Source organism: Dipodomys spectabilis, unplaced genomic scaffold, assembly GCF_019054845.1.
Source record: "Dipodomys spectabilis isolate Male_0828 unplaced genomic scaffold, ASM1905484v1 ptg000043l, whole genome shotgun sequence".
Lineage (NCBI taxonomy): Eukaryota > Metazoa > Chordata > Mammalia > Rodentia > Heteromyidae > Dipodomys > Dipodomys spectabilis.
Window position 1 is genome coordinate 25,129,775 of NW_024870720.1, and position 21,198 is coordinate 25,150,972.

Sequence of the window (21,198 nt, forward strand, 5' to 3'; positions counted from 1 at the left end):
AGCATGCATTGCTTCTAAAAGCAGGAACAAGTCAAGGGTGTCCACTCTCTCCACTCCCCTTCAATATGCTACTGGGAATTCTTATTGCTATAGCATTAAAGCAAGGAGGAGACAAGGCAGAACCAAATAGGGAGGGTAGGAAGAAAGGAAACTATGCTCATTTGCATACAACTTAATCCTCTGTAGAGTGAAAGGATCTCAGATTCTACCCTGCCCCCAGGCTCTTAGATCTGCTTAAAAGTTTGGGTAAGAGGAAGAAGTTGGTGTGTTCTTGGGAAGAAAGTTGTGGAGATCACAAGTGAAAGCTCCCAGCAGGATCACCCAGATCATTTACTTGGAAGGACCATGTGGAGAAGAAGGGCTGCTTGAAGTCCAACACTGGTGACAGTAACATTAGGGACCAGACAAGGCTGATCATTTCCCATACTGACACCTGCTGGAACAAGATTCTTCTCAGGAAATGGGACACCATTTTGAAGGACCATTCTTTTCTGGGGGCCTGTGAAATCCCTGATGGAATGAACCTAGTTACCAGTTGAGGACTTCTCTGTCCTCTGCTTATCCCCCACCTTTACTTCTCCCAATGATAAGGATGCTTCTTTATACAAGCTCACAGTAGCCACACTCTGAAAGTACCACCTGGAGAGCTTTAAGGCCAGAGAAAGACAAAGGAGAATCATGTAAAGAGGTGTGAACCATACAATGTGAAGGGGGACAAGGAAGAGAAAGGTAGAGAAAAGGAAGGCCATATAAAAAGAAGGAAAGACAGAGCTGAGCATATTGACAAATATGGAGATAGGGAAAAGTAAGAAGGAAATGCTCAAACTTCAGAAAGAATTCAATATAGAAAGGAAAGCAGCCCAAATGCTTGGGCAACCGATGAGTTTCTTGACCAACAAAGGTCAAACAAAATGGAAACTGTGGAAAAAGAGAAAAAGGAAACCCAGAGAAAGCCTCTGCTTCTCAGATGACACTACGAACTAAACACAGACTCCTGGAGCAAAGGCAAGAAGAGAAGGAAGAAAGAATGCAAGAGTCTGTGAGCAAGTTTGCAAAGAACAACTATTTGGAAACTCTAATGGCAGCTAGAGACAGGCACTTGGCCAGGCAGATGGCTTGAATTAATGTAAAGACTTACCTTGAGAAAGATGACAATGCCTACCACAAATGAAACATCTGTGCAAGCACAGAATATTGTCAGACATGAAACTGACTTTGTAAAAAAGTATGAGAGCGTGTGTTCACAGGTGTTAACAGTAATTGGAAAAGAATTTGTGGTTTTACGTAGGTTTAAATCAAAAGTCACGCCTTTCATCCTGTAGATGCACGTATATATTTTTGTATCATTATGATATTGTTTGTTGTAACCAAAAACTGTATGAGTATGCCAAATCTGCAAAGACATAGGAACATTGGCTCTCCTACATCAGAAAATAAACAACTTTGCTAATGATACAGCTTTTGAGTTTTCCCGTTGCTTCTTAGGTTTGGGAATTCTTTTTCTTTTCCTTTTTTATTGTTATTTTAGATATGATGTACAAAGGGTCTACAGGTTCATAATTCTAGTAATTAATACATTTCTTTCTGTGTGAGAAAACCTGCCTTTTCTATTGATTGACATGTAGTGCTTACTTTGGCCTGATGGCTTGGATCCTTTTAAGGAAAGGGGGAAGTGTTTTGGTATGAGAAGGGATTTCTAAAATGGAGTGCTGTGTCTTCAACTCCAGCACCGTCATGCAGAGGTAGCAATGGGCTTTAATACAGTTTGCCACAAGGTGGGCTGCAGAAGGGCCCACTGAGAAATCCTGTAACCAGCTGATTGTCAATGGCTGCAGACTCATAATAAACTGGGGAAGATCCCAAGCAGCCAGAGGACAAGACAAAGAGAAGGATGTTAGCCAGACTCTGCTATCAAACTAGAGCCTGTACCTGTCCTGCTTAGAGCTCTTCTTTTGCCTTTTCCTCCTCCTTTTCCCCATCCTCATCCTCCTCTTCCTCCTCTGGTGGAAGAACTCTCTGCCAACTACTTCAACTTGTGCCCATGTCTTCCTCCAGCTGTGCTGAACATTACCCGGATACCACTGCCTTATTACCCCACCCCCATCACCAAGTTTTAGGCCACCAACGTTCCTCCCATGAGACCTCCTCCTCTTTTCATGAGGTCTCCAGAACCAATCCACTATCCTTCTTAGGACCCTCAGAAGATGGAAAAACACAGCAGCCACTAGCACAGCATTGCTACTCAGGAGTGCTTTCAAATCTCAGTTAATGAATCTTGGAATAAATACATTTCCCTTCCTTTGGAGTTTCCATGGTGGCTAAATATGTTCAGATAGAGGCAGAGAATGACTGTAATGCTTTCCCTCCATGTGTTGAAAGATTCAGTGGACTTCAGATAAGCTGCCAGGAACACAGATCCTTACTACCATTGTTTTACTAAACAAATGCCTTTCCACTTCCTCCTGTATGGGAGATAGCGGCTGCGTGAATTGGAATGTCCAATTGAATGTTGGATGAAACCATTCTGATATGTTCATTTTTGTATCTTTTGAGGGAGGGAGGCAAAAATTGACTGGTGGTGAAAAAACAAAACTTAAATGAATAACAAAACAACTTTTCCCCAAGTTTGATGTCCATTGGACGTGTTCTTTTTAGCCGATACAATTATACTAATCATTGTAGTGGCATCAGATGGATTTAATGACTTGGGAGTCACATCCTCACAGAGAGGCCAAAACCAGCAAGTCTACATCTTTGCTTTCTCTCCTTAATTACTTTGAGGAATATGACAATTGTATACCTCTCTGTGCCACCAGAAAATGACGACACAGTAAAAACTATTTTTCCTACAAATCCCATGGAATGACAAAATTTATGGAGTGCATTGGTACCAAGTAACCTGGAGCTGCTAACCACATAAGAAATGTGGAATTAAACCTAACAAAAGTGTTATACATGAGCAAGGGAAAGCACATGAGGACACTTAAACCTAATAGAAGAGTTAAATGAAAGCAAACTATCTTAAGAAACAACTAGGGAGAAATTAAGGACCAATTATCTAGGAGACACTTAGATCACTTACATAATTTTGGCCTATATAAATTTGTGCTAACTGTATTCTGGGCTGCTGGTCTTTGAGACAAGAGTGGATCAGCAGTCACCTGGCTATCCCATAAAAACTCATAATTTGGCCTGATAAGGGATGGTTTCTCTGTTTCTTAAGACTGAGTTTCCTTACAATATAACATTACCCAACTCTTTGAGATGTTACAGGAAAGCAAGTCCCTGAAGTAACCACCTAGGATATATACTGAAGAAACTTGCTAAGGGCCACAGAAGCCCCTGGGTTCTGGGACAAGGAATACAACAGGGCAGACAGGAACTACACACCTGTCACTACAGGTGCCATCCCTTCAGGATATTTGGGACACCATGTGTGGTTTGTCATACTGTTACAGCAGTGCAGAAAAGCAAACACCAAGGCCAAATGCTTGGGAGGGTAAAGGAGTTTATTGGTGGTGACCTGAACCAGCCTCTAGTCAGAAAGGATTTTGCATCCCACTGTAGCGGGAACCCACAATTCAGGAAGAACTCTAATCCCAGGGGCACCTATTTGGGCAATTGTACCTGGAAAGTTCCTCCACCTGGAGAGGTAAAGTTTTGGCATCCATACCTATATTTGTAAGTGTACATGGACACATGAGCAGCTATGAATGCTAGTCCTAATCTAAGTACATGTGTCAGGCACACTCACAGCTGAGAATTTTACGAAGGGTGGATCAAAGAAGCAAACAGAACACAAGATTGTTCCCTAGAACAATTAGCCTTGACTTCCTCCCAAGATCTGTCTGCCCATTCCATTTTCAGATCTTTTCCTATGGAACCTATATTGTGAGTGTGCATTATAGACCCAACTCAAAAAGAAATAAAGACAGCTCTTTGTAATGAACATCAAAACAAGGCTTCTCACTGAAATACTAGCCAACCAAATTCAACTGCTCAAAAACTGAGATATGCTGGCAAAAAAGATTCATCGTATGGATGCAAAGCTAGTTCAATGTATGTAAGTCAGTATTTACTACCCATCAACCAAATAAAAACAAGACAAGCAGGATCATTTTGGTAGGTAGATGCAGTGGCATATTAGAAATGACTTGTTTCTCTGGCAATTTGCTCTGTGAGACTTTAGCATCTTGTCCCCAATCAAGGTCCTCATCCTCCTGAGCAACTTCTCCATGGGGCAGTCTATTTTGAGATTCTTCTTTCTAGTTTAATTCTCTTCTGATTTAAATGCATCCATGGTCCAGGCATTATACCGTGATCCTCTTCAGACAGCTCTTCTTTACATGGTCATCTGAGACTCCAACTGACCAAATTCTCAGAGAATGTTGATTTCTGTTCTATAATCAAGTCCTTCGTATTGCTGATCAAAACATTCAACTTAAGTCTATCCAGTTTGGGGAGCAATTTACTTTGTGGATGGGTTGAGCTTCTACAGATGCAGCTGTCATTTGTCTCACAGCATAAGCATTGCTCGAGACTGTCTACATCCAAGAAATACAGGATGCAGAAGCTCCAAAGCACACAGCAAAGTAATCGCATAGCTAAGATCATTGATGTCAGAAGTTTCACAACATACTACCTGGCATATTGTAAGATTTAGTCCAGAGCAACTGAGAAAGGAGATGTCCTTAACATGTTCCCAAATTGGAACTAGCCCCATGGCTCCCTCCTAGGCTTAGAATTAGCAATGATGGCTTATGTGGAAAGCATCAAGTCCAATGGAAGCAGCAGTCACTGTAGTGTACTCCTTCCATTCATTATAGGAGCAACCACCAGACGATTACAGTGAAGGAGATCCCTGACTCCTAACTGCTGCACATGTGGCCCCCTGAGCTCTAGAAGTTCAGTTTTGACCATGAAAGCAAGCCTCAGCCACTGTCTGGTATCAAGCAATCTGGAGCTGCTGGTTGGCCAATGTTCAATTTATGTGGGATCTGCATTCTACAGATATCCAACAGATATGCCTGGAGGATTTGATTTGGTTGATCATTCGTTTCAATCATCCATACACAACCATCTCCTACAAGGCCTGGGGTCATAGGGAGGGGCTTCTGATGATGAGGGCCATGGGTACCATGGCAAAGCACAGGGCATCCTTAGACTATTTTCATCCTGTTATCTGGCCAAACACCTAAAGTTCTTATCCCAGAAGATTACCAAAAACTTGGATGTGAGGCTCACTATCCTTCAAAGTTCATACAATAATCTTGTCTGAATATATTGTCCTGCCCAAACATCCTACTGACTTCTATAGATACAAAAGCCAGCTTGTAACTACTTTTTAGGCAAATCTACAAGATAGATGTTACATGCAGCTGTCCATTCATTTGAGGGAAGGGGTTGTGCTTTGGCCTTCACGATTTTGATGTACTGGATTCAGCACCCATTTTACCTTCCAGGAATAGAAGTCTTTCTCACAGGTACTGGGAATGTCCTAAGCACATAAGCTCTGTGGCTGCTGAAAGCTCTAATTTAGCTGAAGAAATCAAGGTCATTTCCATTCCTGAATGACTACCATCCAAAGACTCCAGCTCAGAGCAAAAGCCTAGACCTCTCACTCAGGACAGGTTAAAAGGGACTCGGCTTCAGAGATCCTAAACGCAGTTAGCAGAAGCTCCTATGTCGCCTGCTCTTCAGATCAACATCTTTTCTCTAATTTCTGATCCATCTAGTCTTTCATAGAATTAAGCCCAAAACATCTCCTTAATCAATTCCTGGCAATTAATTTCCATCTAAGGATCAGCTTCCTGGAAAATTCCTGAGTCCTGTGACAACTACATGCACATTGGACTCATTTACCTCCTCAAACAGCTACAATGGTTTATCCTGATACTTTGGAGTCAAGAAAGGACTAAGCACAAAATTTCTATTAGAATCTATTCTCCAGAATCATCTAGTTTCTATTAAAAATAACTCTTGCGGCAGGGAAGCTGGCTCAGTGGTAGAGTGCTTGCCTCGCATGCATGAGGCCCTGGGTTCGATTCCTCAGCACCACAAAAGCCGGAAGTGGTGCTGTGGCTCAAATGGTAGAGCGCTAGCCTTGAGCTGAGGAGCTGAGGGAGAGTACCCAAGCCTAGAGTTCAAGACCCACGACCAACAACAACAACAAAAAAGACTCATTGGCCTCTAAAAAATTGTGAGTACAACTAGGAGTTCAAAATTTCTCTACAAAAATGGCATTGGGTACCTTTACACATAGGCCGACTACCTAACATGAGCACTGATTTCAATATAGCTTGAAATACAAGATATTTGTAAAGATTCTTCCCAGGTCGAGGTTGCCCACATTTCTAAACTGGGCCTTAGGAGAGAGCAATTGTTAAAGCCTACAGGCTAATCTTCAAGTCATGAGACACTTTATCCATGTTATTTAAGAGAACAAAGGAGTGCCATAATTGCTACCTAATTCTACTTTTCTACCTCAAAACACTATCACTAGTAATGTTGAGAGCATGCCCCTCATCTCCAATTACTTAATAAATGGAACTTGAGTTTTCAGGACCGTGTGTCTCTGCGGACTATGAAATCCATGATAGAATGAAGCTGGAACTTTAGTAGGTAAGCACCTCTCATGTCCTCTTGTAATCCCTCAGTCTCCACCTCTCCTATTGCTTTGGATGCTTGTTTTAAAACTCACAATACTTCAGACTTAGATGCTAAAGGAAAAAAAAAAAAAAACCTTTGAGAAGCCATGTTCAGCACAAGATGGTCAAGAACAAGATGGTGATTCCCAGCAGGCATTATGGACTTGTTTTGTCTTACACTGTCTGAGGGCTTTTGCCATGGGAGACAACAGCACTCATTAAAGAGTGCAGTGTTCCTCACTGATTCCTATTTTCTCCCATCATTTTTTATGAAGTTGTACTTAGACATAAATCCTAATCACAAATTCAGATCTCTGATCTCTTTAATCTTTTATAGACTATCCCTATCTGCAAATATATACATAATATTCCAGACAGACATAAAATACTGTCAGTCATTTGCACCTGATCCTCCCTCCCATTTTAATTCTTGGTGTTTTGTCATAGGTTGTAGGCTTTGCCACTTTGGCCCCTGGCAGACAGAGCTGAGAGGTACCAATGGCATCATGAAGATTGTAAAGTCAGACTTTGCTGCACTCTTCCCTCAGTGGAGTTTTAAATCAGTATCCCATGGGTAAAACCTGAACCCAACTCTGCTGAATCTCCACATGTTACTACATCATCCATATACAGTTTTTCAATCATGCAAAATGCTCACCCCTATTATCTGGTGAAGGAGAAAAGCATCCTACAGTAAAAAATGACAATATGAACTCCAAGTAAGCGAGGAGATCTCTTTATAGGAAGTTCAATCTTGGGGACAAATTGAAGCATGTGATCCATATATTATCTACAGTCATTATCTTGGCATTTTATTCCAATAGACTAATAAGGAGAGAAATTTACTCTACTGGCAGGTTTGAAGCTACTCACCCTGATCATGAAGAAGTACATTTCTACTACATAAGGGAGAACTATATCTAGCCAAAGAAGCTTTACAGAGTGCCTCACTAAAAAACAGTGCTGGAAAAGCAGCTGAAGTATAGTTATCCTAACAGTCAGGTCCCTACAAGAGCGATAGAACCAGGTGCTCAAATCCATTATGAATAAAGTTATTGGATGTAGCCCAGTGGAAGTGTACTTAGAATGGCTAGGCTTGTATCCTTGGTTCGATTCCCAGCACCACAAATACTGCTTTGGAACCCATTTTTTTCACTCATTATATTCCTTCCAAGACTGTGCCCATTCAGAGCTCTAAATTCTACAAATTCCTCTAGACTACCCTAGTCCTGCTCTCAAAGAAGGGAGTCCTCTCAAGTGCTTTTCCATTTAGGCTTAACAACGCAGCTCTAGTGACTCTAACAGCTTCGCTATATGACTGAGTGCTGCCATCTACTGGCCACCATATTGATTTCAGTCCGCACACCTGTACTCCAAGCATTCATTTGATTCTGCTACCAACACTGCCAGTCAGGAAGAGAATGGTATTCAGGACTGTTAGGTTTTAAATAAGAGGTAGTCGAGTAAGAACCACACCATGCACACAAGTGGTAGTCAGGTAAGGGGTAGATTTATTCATCGTTCTGGCTGGCACCAAGCCATGTCAGCACTCCAAATGGCTGGGAAAGGCCTGGGAAAAGTGTCTGGCCCCGGGTTAGGCCTTATCTAGGGTAGGAGGGGGGGGAAGGGGGGAGTATGGCCACATAGAATCCAGATGTGACCTCAGCAGATGCAGATGTGACCTCTTCCAGGTGTGCCAGTTGCCTAGGTAATGCAGGTACTGGGTGGAGACTCGAGGAGCATGGAGTCTGTTCACCTTCCAGGAGCAGACCTTACAAGGACCACACATATTTTGTAAGGTAAATGAAAACCTGTTACCAGATAGGCCTTTTGTTTGGGGTTACCTTCACACTGAAGAGACTGAAATAATCTCTCCTACCAAGAAAGATGGTCTCCAATGTTTTATTTTAGCCAACCTGGTGAAACACATCAGGTAAAGGAGTCCACAGGAAAGGTGTACTTTTAAGTATAGACTTCCCTTCATGGGAACTTTTCAGACTGATTCTATTAGTTGTGTTATGGATAGGGCTAGTTTGAGAAAGGAGTACTCAAGAAAGCTGAATACAGAGCAGCACTTTATTGTCCCAGACATAGATTCTTTTCCCCCCCTAAACTATGAGGATTGTTATATTCCCCTTTCTACCAAAAAGTCTGCACATATCTTAAGTTCTTAATCTCCTATGCAACACAGGACTGGATCAATCAAGACTAAGTATAGAAAACACAGGTTTGCCACAGGTTGTTACCAGCTCTCTGAAGCATCAGGAATGATTCATTGGCAGTTCTCCCATAACTCCCCAAGAGTTTCATTATGACAAGACCCTTCTAACAAGCAGACCTGCTTAAGCTCTAGCATGCTTTCACTCACATAGATGTGTAGTTCTAGACAACTGACTGCTTGTCCACAAAAGGCTAGAATTGGTGTCAGATCTCCAAACTCGAGTTTATACCTTCTCCTACAAATACATCTTAACTTTAGTATTCCTAATTGTTGCAACTTGGCTAAGAAACCTCTCACAATGGCAGATGCCATTCATTTCCATTCATTCCCTAGTCCACAATTCATAAAGGAACATGGGGTCTTCTAGCAGACCTAAGCACTGAACAATACCTGCAATAGCCTAGGACTAACTTGCTTTCTTTCCTTTCCCCTACTAAATAAGGACCACAATTTTGCTACATCATTTCCTCAGTATCAAATGAACACCCTAAGGTCATTAGAAGGACACAGACATAAGACACATTCCTGAATTATAGTTCTTCATTCTACAAGATCTTACAAACCTCTGAAAAGACCACTAATACTGTTCTGAGATCAAGAGAGAGACCAAATGATGCTCCAAATGCTACCTGAAGACCCTACCTCCAATGTCAAGGCATTCCTCACTGGTGGGAGCAGACATAAAAATATGCTCTCAGGACTCATGTGTAGGGTGAAGTAATTCAGTGATACTTCTAGCTTTAGGGGCGGTGGGGGGGAGGATCAAATTCAATGGAGTACTAAATTTCCCTAGATGACACAGTATATTGACATCTGGCCATGGTCAATGGAGTGTCACCTATTCTGCACCCTTGATAAGTCAAGAGACTAAGGAGTCTTAGGAAGTGAATATGAATCTGATAAAGTACATGTACTTTATCGTGTCACGTACTAAGTCCCACTACAAGTACCTGAACGCTGACAACTGTATTGTTTCTTCCTGTTTACCAACATGCATGAGCCAATATGCAAGTAATGTGGCAGGGCTGGAAGCTACAGTGTACCTGAACACACAGAACATCAGTTTTCAGAGACCATATACTATTGCTGGAATACTAGATCTGTAATGAGATCTGAACCTCAGGCATGGAATTATTTCTCTTTAAAATTAATTCCTTATTCAAAAGGTTCTAGTTTGCATTTTGGACCATGCTACTTAAAATTAAAATACTACAGGAAGCAACCTACAACTTTAAGGTCTTAGGCAGAAAAATTTCCACCCAGAAAATTGCCATCACAGAAATCTCCAAACTGATTTTTAAAAGGAAACCCTATCTTCTAAAATGAAACTCTGGATACCAGGCAATACTTTATTGATCCAGATGTATATTCTCCACTTTCCATACTTTTACAAAGAAACAGATAAGGGCAAATGGTAGCACGGTTTCACTTAGCATCTAAGACCTATTCATCCTGCGTCTATATTCTTGCACATAACATACCAGTGAATCAGTTTGAGTCATTCTGTTATGGAATGTGAGCATGTGAATATATAAAGTCACGTCCATTCTAGAAGATCTAGCAAGACATTTTTAGGTGTAGGCATCTAATCCCCATACAGGTCTGTCTCTTTCTGCTTGCAAGATCTCATCTACTACAACTCCTGGGGCTTCTGAAAATCCTGTTCATGGATATAAAGACCTATAACCTTGACATTTCTAAAACTCAATCAAGATAGTTTCCAAAATGCAGATGCAGAGCCCTTAGACCTGGCCTTAAATGGCCCTGAGAGCCTGGTGGAACCTAAATCTCTAGTGAGCAAAACCAGAATTAGAAGAGGACCTTTAGGTTAGATGAAGAAGCCAGAGGTGCCAACAATAGCTGTGCAATAGAAAACAGACTAGAAGCCAAATTACAACCAATCAGCTGTCTATTTCCACAAACCCAAAGCCACTTAGGTCAGTTTACTACTGGCCAGTAAGGAAGAAAAGTAGACCACACCTTCTCTTTCCTTACCAGTCAACCTATAAGCCTGCATTCTGTGTTTCTTGGACAGTGAGCCCTTCTTCAGTATCAGTTTCATTTCTAGTCATTGGGAAGGCACAGACATCTTACTAATAGACTCTTATTTCAGAAAAGGAAATGCAGGATGGTCACACTAACTATGATATACACAAGTTCTGCCACATAATATCCTCCAGCAAGTATTCTTTTAAAATATCAGCACAGGGCTGGGTGCTGGTGGCTCATGCCTCTACTCCTAGCTACTTGGGAGGCTGAGCTTTGAGGATCATGGCTCAAAGCTAGCCTGAGCAGGAAAGTCCATGAGACTCTTGTCTCCAATTAACCACCTGAAAACCAGAAGTGACACTGTGGCTCAAGTAGTAGAGTGCTCACCTTGAGCTGAAGAGCTCAGGGACAATGTCCAGGCCCAGAGTTCAAGCCCACAATCAACAACAAAAAATATTATATATAATACATTATATATATATATATGTATACATATATACATATATATATATATATCAGCACAGCTGTCAGGAAGCAAAACATGCTGAACATTTGGAATGAATGTCCTATGTGCATTGAAAAGACACAGGTAGTAGAACACCCATATAGGAAGGTTACATTCCTTCAAATTTTCCTTTAGCCACAGAATACACTGTGTTCTGGGAAATAGAATACCACAGAGGCAAATTAAACAAAGCCCCTGTCACTGCAAATGTGAACACTTGTTATGTTGGCCTGTGGCTTTGGGACACAATCTGTGGCTTGTCATAGTGTTACAATTGTACAGACCAGGAAACACCAAGACCAATTTTAAGAGGGGATAAGGGAATTGATGACTGGCCATTTTCTGGATGGCTAGCAAATCCATGGTGGAATGAGCCTACAGCTATGCTACCAGCAGAGACTAACTGCTTCTTGCATCCTCTTCTGATCCTGAAGGCTCACCTCTAGAATTACTATGCATGCTTGTTTTTTGTTTTTGGGTTTTTTTTTGGGTCCGGTCATGGGGCCAGAACTCTGGGCCTGGGCACTGTCCCTCAGCTCTTCAGCTCAAGGCTAGCACTCTACCACTTGAACCACAGGGTCATTTCCGGCTTTTTTCTTTTTGCGTATGTGGTGCTGAGGAATTGAACTCAGGGCCTCATGCATGCAAAGCAAGCACTCTACCACTGAGCCATCTTCCCAGCCCGCATGCTTTTTTTTGAAAACTCACACTAATAAATATTAAGGTGCTGAAGAAGAAAACAGGAAAAAAAATGAAAAAAAAAAAAACTGGCCAGTGAAATACTAGCCAACCAAAATCAGCTACAAACACTGAGACATACCAGGCAAACAGGATTCATCCCAGGGATGCAGGCTTGTTCAATGTATGGGAATCCATAATTGCCACACATCAACCTAAAAAAACTAGAATCATGTGGGAGATGCAGAAAAGACTTTTCATAAGATCCAGCAAACTTTGATAATAAAGCTCTGGTGAAGCTCAAACTACAAGGAAACTTTCTCCACAAAGGAAAGTGTGTTTACATAAAGTGTCCAGAACAGATATTCAAAGGTAAAAACCTGAAGTCATTCCTTTGTAAACCAATAACCTGACAAGGATGTCCACTTTCTCCACTCCTATTCAACATAGGCGTTCCTTCCTTCATCCAACACTATACAGGCAAGGGAAGGACCAGGGAGAAGCAAACAGGAACAGGGAGGTAGGAGGAAGGGAGGAAGGAAGGAAGGAAGGATGAAGGGAAAGCAGAAGGAAACCCATCCTCATTTACATAGCACAGAATCCTATCTCTGGCAAAGAAAGTCAGACTCCACCCTGCCCCCAAGCTGTGGGATCTGATTATACATTTGAGGCTTTGTGGCTCATTGGAAAGAAGGTTTCCAGAGTTTCCAGGTGAAAGTTCCTGACAGGATGATGGAGGTTGTTTGCAACAACCGCCTGGGCAAGAAAGTCCGCATTAAGGGCAACACCGATGACACCATCGGGGACCTGAAAAAGCTCATCGCTGCCCAAACTGGCACCTGAGGAAACAAGATTGTTTTGAAGAAATAGTACACCATTTTCAAGCACCAGGTGTCTCTGGCTGACTATGAAATCCATGATGGCATGAGGCTGGAACTTTACTACCAGTAAAGAAAAGCTTCTTCCCATGTCCTCTTCCTGTCCCCAACCTGACCTCTCCCATTAATATGAATGCTTGTTTTGGAAAACTCACATGAAGAAAGATTTAGATGCTGATGAAGAAAACACCAAAACCGAAAAAGAAAAGAAAAAAACACCAAAAATCTTTGGTCACCTTGGTAGATACAGGTTAGTAGGTGACATGAAATCTATTGCTATGATTCTAATGTTTCCTGCAGAGCATATTTATAGTCATTGTCAGAGCTGTTTTGATTTTTTTTTTTTTTTTTTTGTCGGTCATGGAGCCTGAACTCTGGGCCTGGGCACTGTCCCTCAGCTCTTCAGCTCAAGGCTAGTGCTCTACCATTTGAACTACAGCGCCACTTCTGGCTTCTTCTGCTTATGTGGTGCTGAGGAATTAAACCCAAGGCCTCATGCATGCAAAGCAATCACTCTACCACTGAGCCACCTTCCCAGCCCCTGTTTTGATTTTTTATAACTATTGTTTTGCATAAAATATGTTATTTTAAATGTCATATTTAATGTTCTGTGGTTTGTATTAATATGTGAAATGTATTATACATCTGCTTAAAGAATATTTTAACCCACAAAATGCTGAACTTACATGAAAAAATATTTTAACCCACAAAATGCTGAACTTACATGAAAAAATATTTTAACCCACAAAATGCTGAACTTACATGAAAATATATTGATATGATTGTACATTAAAAAAAAACTTTGGCAAAGTACTAGGATATAAAATCAATCCACACACAGTAGCTCCATATTCACTAACAGAAAGAAGGTGGAACCTGAATTCAGGAGAGAAAGTTTATTTGCTGTACTCTTCCTTCCAAAAAATAAAAGACCTAGAAATCAAATTGTAATCTCCATACCTTTATCTGACTTAGAATTCATTGACAATTCCATCTACATTTTCATTATCTGCGTCTTTATATCACAGTGTGGGAACCATTTGAGTTTTCTCTTAACTACAGATTTCTAGGTATCTCCAGAATTCCAAAATCTGATCAGATTTCTGACCCCTCAGTATCTATCATGGTCAATACCTGTCTCCAAGTATACAAGTGCTCATGAACCCAGGAGCACTTCCATACAGGCATGAGATGCTGTCACTTAGTCAACTTGCACCTGATCCCTTTTTTATCCTGATTCTTGGTAATTTAGTCATAGGATTTATTTCTACAGGCTTTTCCACTTTGACATCTGACAGAAGGAACTGCATTGGTATCAATGACATCCTGAAGGTTTTCCAGTCAGACTTCACTGTTCTCTTCCCTGATGGAGTTTTATCTAGTATCCCTTGGGTAAACCTGATCTGAACTCTGCTGAATCCCCACATACTATTCTATATTCCACGTACAGTTTGTCCACATAATCCACATACACTCAATCCTGCAAAATTCTTATTCCTACTCCCTGGCAAAAGTGAATGCCTCTTGAATGCCATCAAGAGGCATTTTTTTTTCCTGAAGGAAAAAATATGGGTAATCAATTGATAGTATGAGCCTCAAGCAAGCTAGGACGTATCGTTATAAGAAGTTCAACCTTAAGAACAAAGTTGAAGCATGAGAACCTAGCAGACTTCAATATCAGCATTTTTAATGCCTGGCCAGAATTCAGAACCAGGAGTTTCGTGCTGTAATTCAAGATACATTTCATCTAGTATTGCATCAACCCTTAAATATCTTCAGTAGCATACATCCAAATTAGACATTAAGTTGAAGAGCTAAGTGATGTTTTTTACTCCAAAATAGCAAAGGGAGATGTTATATGGATCCTGTCATCATCATCCAACATCCTTTGGTGCTAGAGTGAGTACACCCTGTTTTATAATTTCTGCCCTTGCTTGATGAAAAGTTTTGTTATCCAGACAAGAATACACCATTCAAGAGATACAAAGTGGAATCCATATAATGTCTGGAGTTGTCATCTTGTCATTTATGCAATAAATCAATAAGGAAAGTCAATCTAATGGCAGATTTGATGTTAATTACCCTGATCATGAGCAATTACATTTCTATTACATAAGCGAGGGGTGTATCTAGCCATGCAGGACTTATAGAGTGTCCCAGAACCAAACAATGGCTGGAAGAGCAGCTTCAAAGTACGGTTATCCTAGCAATCGTGATCCAAAAAAAGCGATAGAACCAGGTGCTCAAAATCTGGATGAATCGATTTCATGGATATGGCCCAGTGGTAGAGTACTTAGGCTTGTGTCCTTAGTTTGATTCCCAGCACCAAAAGTACTGCTTTGGGACCCATCTTTCCTAACCCATTCTCTTCCTGTGAACACTGCCTCCATCCAGTGGTCTACACGCTACAAAGTCTTCTAGACCATTTTACTCATTCTCTTAAACCAGGAATTCTTCTCAAAAGCTTCCCCATTTATTCCAAGTCTTTCCATTTTCTAACACATGGGGCAGTGTCATTCTTTCTGATGGAAGCATAAGAATTCCATTGTGTGTGTGTGTGTACCACATTTTCCTTTTTTCAATATTTTTTATTGTAAAGGTATTGTACAGAAGGGTTACAGTTACATGAGTAAGGTAACGAGTACATTTCCTATTGAGCATTTTTATCCCCTCCTTTGTTTTTCCCCTACTATCCCTTCCCTCCATAAATCCCCAACTCCTCCCCCTGCCCCGAAGTTGTAAAGTTTGTTTTCAATGTAGGGTTTGTATGTCTCATTGTTACAAGGAGTCAATCTGTATCCTTGTTTCAGCAAATTAGCAAATATATATACAAGATGCAGGGTGCCGGAATCAAATACAGTGACAACAGGGGTTATACCACGGGGAAAGAACAGAAAAAGAAACAAAAAATATTACATAGTACATTTAAAACAACAGCGGCAAAGAAAAATCATATTTAGTAAATAAGACAGACCCAAAGAAATATAGGTCCCATGGCTTCCCTCATTTGCAATAATTAGTATAGGTCTAAGATAATTTTATCAGATGAGCAGAAAAGCTCAAAAGCTATGTACATATGACCACATAAGATGATGCTAAGTGAAATGAACCCCAAGATATGGACACACGAGGTCTTTCTTTGTTGTTGTTGTTTTTAATATACTGTCTGATTTTTTTTTCCTTTATATGTTCTCCCCCTATGGTATATCCTCTGTTGTCACTGTACTTGATTTTGGTACGCTGCATCTTGTATATACATTTGTCTAATTTGGGGAGGGGAGGGGAATAACAAGATGCTGAAACAAGGACTTAGGATGACCAATTACAACAAGGATACCCACAAGACAGTATATTGGAAATGAACTTTACAACTTGGGGGTGGGGGGAATGAGGGAAGTATGAGGAGTGAGGGAAGTGGGAGAGGGAAGGGATAGTGGGAGAACGAGGGAAGGGGTAACAATGCCTGACAACAAATGTACTTATTGCCTTACTCATGTAACTCTAACCCCTCTGGACGGCATCTTTACATTAAAATTTTTAAAAATTTAATAAAAGCTTCCCCCATTTAATCACAATGAAGCCCAAGTGACTCAGGAACAGCTTTGCTATTTGACTGAGTGCTGCCATCTGCTGGCCAATACATTAATCTCAGTCCCCACATGTCTACTCCAGCCATTCATTTTGATTCTGCCACCAACACTGTCAGTCAGGAAGAGAATGGTACTCAGGACTACCAGTATTTTGTAGGGTAAATAAAAAACAGCTAATAGTTAGGTACTTCAATTTTGGCCACTTTCATATTGCAGAGACAGAAATCATCTCTCTACTACCGAGAAAGATTACCTCCAATGCTCTATTTTGACTAATCTGGTCCAATAGAGCATATAAAGGAGTCTACAAAAAAAGTGTGCCTTTTAAACATAGACTTGCCTTTGCAAGAATTTTCCAGACTGATTTTCCTTAGTTGGGTTATGGATACAGCTCCTGCATTTGAGAAGCATGTGTTGTACAAGGAAGCTGAATACAGAGCAGCACATTATTGACCCACATATAGATTTTTCTGCCCCTGCAAACTAAAGAGAAATAGATTCTCCTATTTCTACCAAAAGGTCTACATCTCATATATCTGTCCTTAATCACCTATGCAACACAGGACTAGAGCAGTCCAAGCCTAAGATTAGAAAACACAGCTCTACCACAGGATAACATCAGTTCTCCATAGCATCAGGAATGTCTTACTGGAAGTTCTCCCCTATGCCAGGACCCTTCTAAAAATAAAGCAGACATGCTTAAGCTGCAGGGTGCTTCCACTCTCATAGATGTAGTGCCCAACAATTTGGCAGCCAATCCACAAAAGGCTAGAACAAGTAGAAGAAATATGATTTTCACCTTTTCCTACAAGTGCATCTTAACCTTAGTATTCCTCCTTGTCTCCTACTGGCCAAGAAACCAACCTGTCACACTGGCAGATGCCATTCACTCCATATTCACCAATTGTTGAAGGAATATAGGGTCTTCTAGCCAACCTAAGCATTACTGAGAAAATCCTGCAATAGCTCAGGACCAACTTGCTTTCTTTAATTCTTCCTAGTATATGAGAACCACACTTTTGCTTTATCATTTCCTCAATACAAATGATCATCTGAAGGCCATTGGAAGGAGAGACACATAAGACATAAGACATGTTCCTGAACTTCAGTCCTTAATTCCACAGGACCTTACAGGCCTCTGTAAAGACCACTAATACTGTTCTGAGATCAAACGTGAGATCAAATGTTGTCCAATGCTACCTGAAGACTCTACTTCCAAATTCCAGGGATTACTTCCTGGAGGAGGCAACCGTGAAAATATGCCCTCAGGGCTCATGTGTAGGATAAAGTAATTAACTAATAATTCTTGGAGACTCAAACTCAGCACCAAGCAAGTATGAGGCCTTGAGTTTAATTGCTAACATTATAAAATAAATGACTGGAGTATGGTGGTTCACCTTTGCGATCCATGCTCCTTGGAAAGAACAGATTGGAAGGACTGTGGTTCAAAGCAAACCCAGGCAAATATTCATGAGACCTTCTCAACCAATAAAAAACTGGGCATGAGTGGGAATGTGGCTAAGTGGTAGAGTGCTTGCCTAGCATGCATGAAGACCTGGGTCCAATTCCTCAGTACCACATAAACAGAAAAAGCCAGAAGTGGCGCTGTGGCTCAACTGGTACAGTGTGAGCTTTGAGCAAAAGAAGCTCAGGGACAGTGCTGAGGCCCTGAGTTCAAGCTCCAGGACTAGCAGGAAGAAGAAGCAGAGGAGAAGGAGGAGGAGGAGGAGGAGGGAAAGAAAGAAAGAAAGAAAGAAAGAGAGAGAGAGAGAGAGAGAGAGAGAGAAAGAAAGAAAGAAAGAAAGAAAGAAAGAAAGAAAGAAAGAAAGAAAGAAAGAAAGAAAGAAAGAAAGAAAGAAAGAAAGAAAGAAAGGCAGGTGAAAGAAAGAAAAGAAAAAAAATTGGGGTATAAGCCAGGAGCCACTGGCTCATACCTATGATTCTAGCTACTCAGAAAGCTGAGAACTGAGGATCATGGTTTGAAGCCAGCCTGGGTAGAAAAGTCCTGAGACTTTTTCTGCTCCAGGACACCAGTAGAGCCTTGTTGGGTCTTCGTCCGTCCCACGAAAGACGGACGGGGTCCGAGGAAAGGTAAGTGTGGCGCTCGCCGGTTCCCTAGCCTCCCTCAGCCCAGGAGACAATCAGACACAGCGGGGAGCCAAATCCAGAAGGTAGAAAAACTCGTTTATTAACAGAGAGCAGCCCCTTTTAAGGACAACAAGGGTGGGTGGTATGGTAAGGGAGGAAGAGGAACCAATCACTGTCAAGGTCACACCCTATCATTCACCTGAGCCTTCACGGGCTGGTTAGGCACTGATCAGAAGATCAATTGGGGTTTGCCCACTCAACCCCCTCCCAGAGCCATCTTGGCTGGCCTTGTGCTCTCCAGTAAATTAGGCTCTGCCCACTCAACCCCCTCCCAGCGCCATCTTTGCTGCCCATGTGCTCCACAGAGCCACTCTCCACTTCAGGCTTTAAAATTATTTTATTTTTTATTTGCCAATCCTGGGGCTTGAACTCAGGGCCTAGCCACTGTCCCTGAATTTTTTGTTCAAGGCTAGCACTCTACCATTGAGCCACAGCACCACTTCCAGCTTTTTCTGTGTATGTGGTACTGAGGAATCAAACCCAGGGTTTCATGAATGCTAGGGAAGCACTCTACCACTAAGCCACATTCCCAGCCCACTTTAGGCTTTTTGGGTGGTTAATTGGATATAAGCTTCACAGGAATTACTTTCCTCACTTGGCTTCGGAACACAATCCTCAGATCAGAGCTTTCAGAGTAGCTAGGATAACAGATAGGTGTAAATCACTAGTGTCTGGCTAATTTTTATTTATTTTATTTTTTTGTTCCAGTCATGGCACTTGAACTCAGGATCTGGGTGTTCTGGTGCTGTGCAAGGATTTATTTATTTGGTTTTTGTCAGTTGTGGGGCTTGAACTCTGGGCTTGGGCAATGTCCCTGCACTCTTCAGCTCAGGACAAGAACTCTACCACTTGAGCCACAGCACCACTTTTGGTTTTCTGGTGGTTAATTGGAGATGAGAGTCTCATGCACTTTCCTGACCTAGCTGACTTTGAACCGCGCTCCTCAGATCTCAGCCTCCTGAGTAGCTAGGATATAGGCGGGAGCCACCTGTGCCTGGCCATTTTATTATTTTTCCCTTAAAGTTAACATTCTACCACTTGAGCCACAGCTCCACTTCCAGCTCTTTGGAGATAAAGGGTCACAGGGACTTTCCTGCTGGGGCTAGTCTTGAACCATGATTCTAGATTTCAGCCTCCTTAGTAGTTACAATTACAGGCATGACGCACCAGCACCAGAACTTTTTATTATTTATTTATTTTTTTAATGCTCATACTGGGGCTTGATTCTAGGGCCTGAGTTTTTTCACTCATCTGGCATTCTACCACAGCTCCACTTCAGGCTTTTTTTGGGGTAGTTAGCTGGAAATAGGTTTCATAGGTATTTCTTCCCTGCTCTGTCTTCAAACCACAATCCTCAGATATCAGCTTCCTGAGTAACTAGGATTACAGATGTAAGCTATAGGCCCTAAGTTTGCAACTCCATTTTAGGAAAGTATCCAAGGCAGGCTAAGAAGGTATTTCAGTGAAAACATAATGAAATTCGTCATTCCTTGTCCTCCTCCACCCTGTGAATTACTATATGCCAAGCAGCCATTAAGCATGGTTAGTGTAAGGTTTGCACAAGGACACCTCCCTACCTCTTGGCTACGTTTCTGCCCAGTATCTGTTACCTAGGGAACTGGCAGACCTAGAAGCAGTCACCTTCCGCTCCTGCTAGGTCACAACCTGGGCCACCTCTGGTCACATGCCTCCCATCTGACCTTAGGAGGGTCCCAGACCCTGAGGTCACATCCAGATCCGGTGTGTCCACACCTTTCCCCCACCTGGCCACACCTCTTCCTGTCCCTGGCCTAGATAAGTCCCGACCCAGGGGTGGATGCCCATTCCTTTTTCAGCCATGCCTCTCCACCATGCACAGCCTAAATAGTAAGGTGTTCTCTTCATCGGCTATCCAATGAAACCTACCTATTTAATAAACCTTATAGTTACCTGCTTTAAGACATAGAAGTCAAGACCAGTCTCCAACATAACACTGCCCCACACCGCCACTACCATCTTTACCCCTGTAATCCCGGAGTAATTCCTTCACCAAAACAAGATTTTACCAGCTCAGCCACAGGTACTTAATTTTTTTTACAAAGTAAATACATTTACTTTTTAAATCTTTAAATAGTGGTACAAAGGGGTTTCAATTCAGCATGTCAATTCATGTGTATAGTGGATCTTTTTTTTGATACAAGTTCTCCCTGTGATCCTCCGGCCTCAGCCTCCTGAGTGCTGGGGTCACAAGCATGAGTCACTACCCATGATGCTGGCTCCTCTTAACCTTAGTTCTAATCTTTATTAGAATAGAATGAAACTTTATTCCGGATAACTTTTTTTCTTACAACTCCCAAGATGATTTCATATCCCCCATTGAAAATTAGAAGGCATTTCCCTGTAGAAGCTTAAAACCAACTAAGGGTAGTGATGGATGGAGACTTCAAAAGATTCTGCTTGGGGCTACCTTAGGCTTTGTTGGTTAGTGGCTGGTCTCAAGGACTTTTCTGCCCTTGCTGGCTTTGACTCGAGATCCTCAGATCTCAGCCTCGGGAGCAGCTAG

At 41.7% G+C, this 21,198-nt stretch overlaps 1 protein-coding gene across 1 annotated transcript; it reads left to right on the forward strand.

The window, feature by feature from the left end:
• The first annotated feature begins 12,757 nt into the window (after positions 1-12,757).
• On the forward strand, positions 12,758-13,096 carry LOC122106627 (ubiquitin-like protein 5). The gene is given in 1 exon segment (XM_042678029.1): positions 12,758-13,096. A coding segment is annotated over 1 exon segment (222 nt). The 5' UTR covers positions 12,758-12,769; the 3' UTR covers positions 12,992-13,096.
• The last annotated feature ends 8,102 nt before the right edge of the window (positions 13,097-21,198 follow it).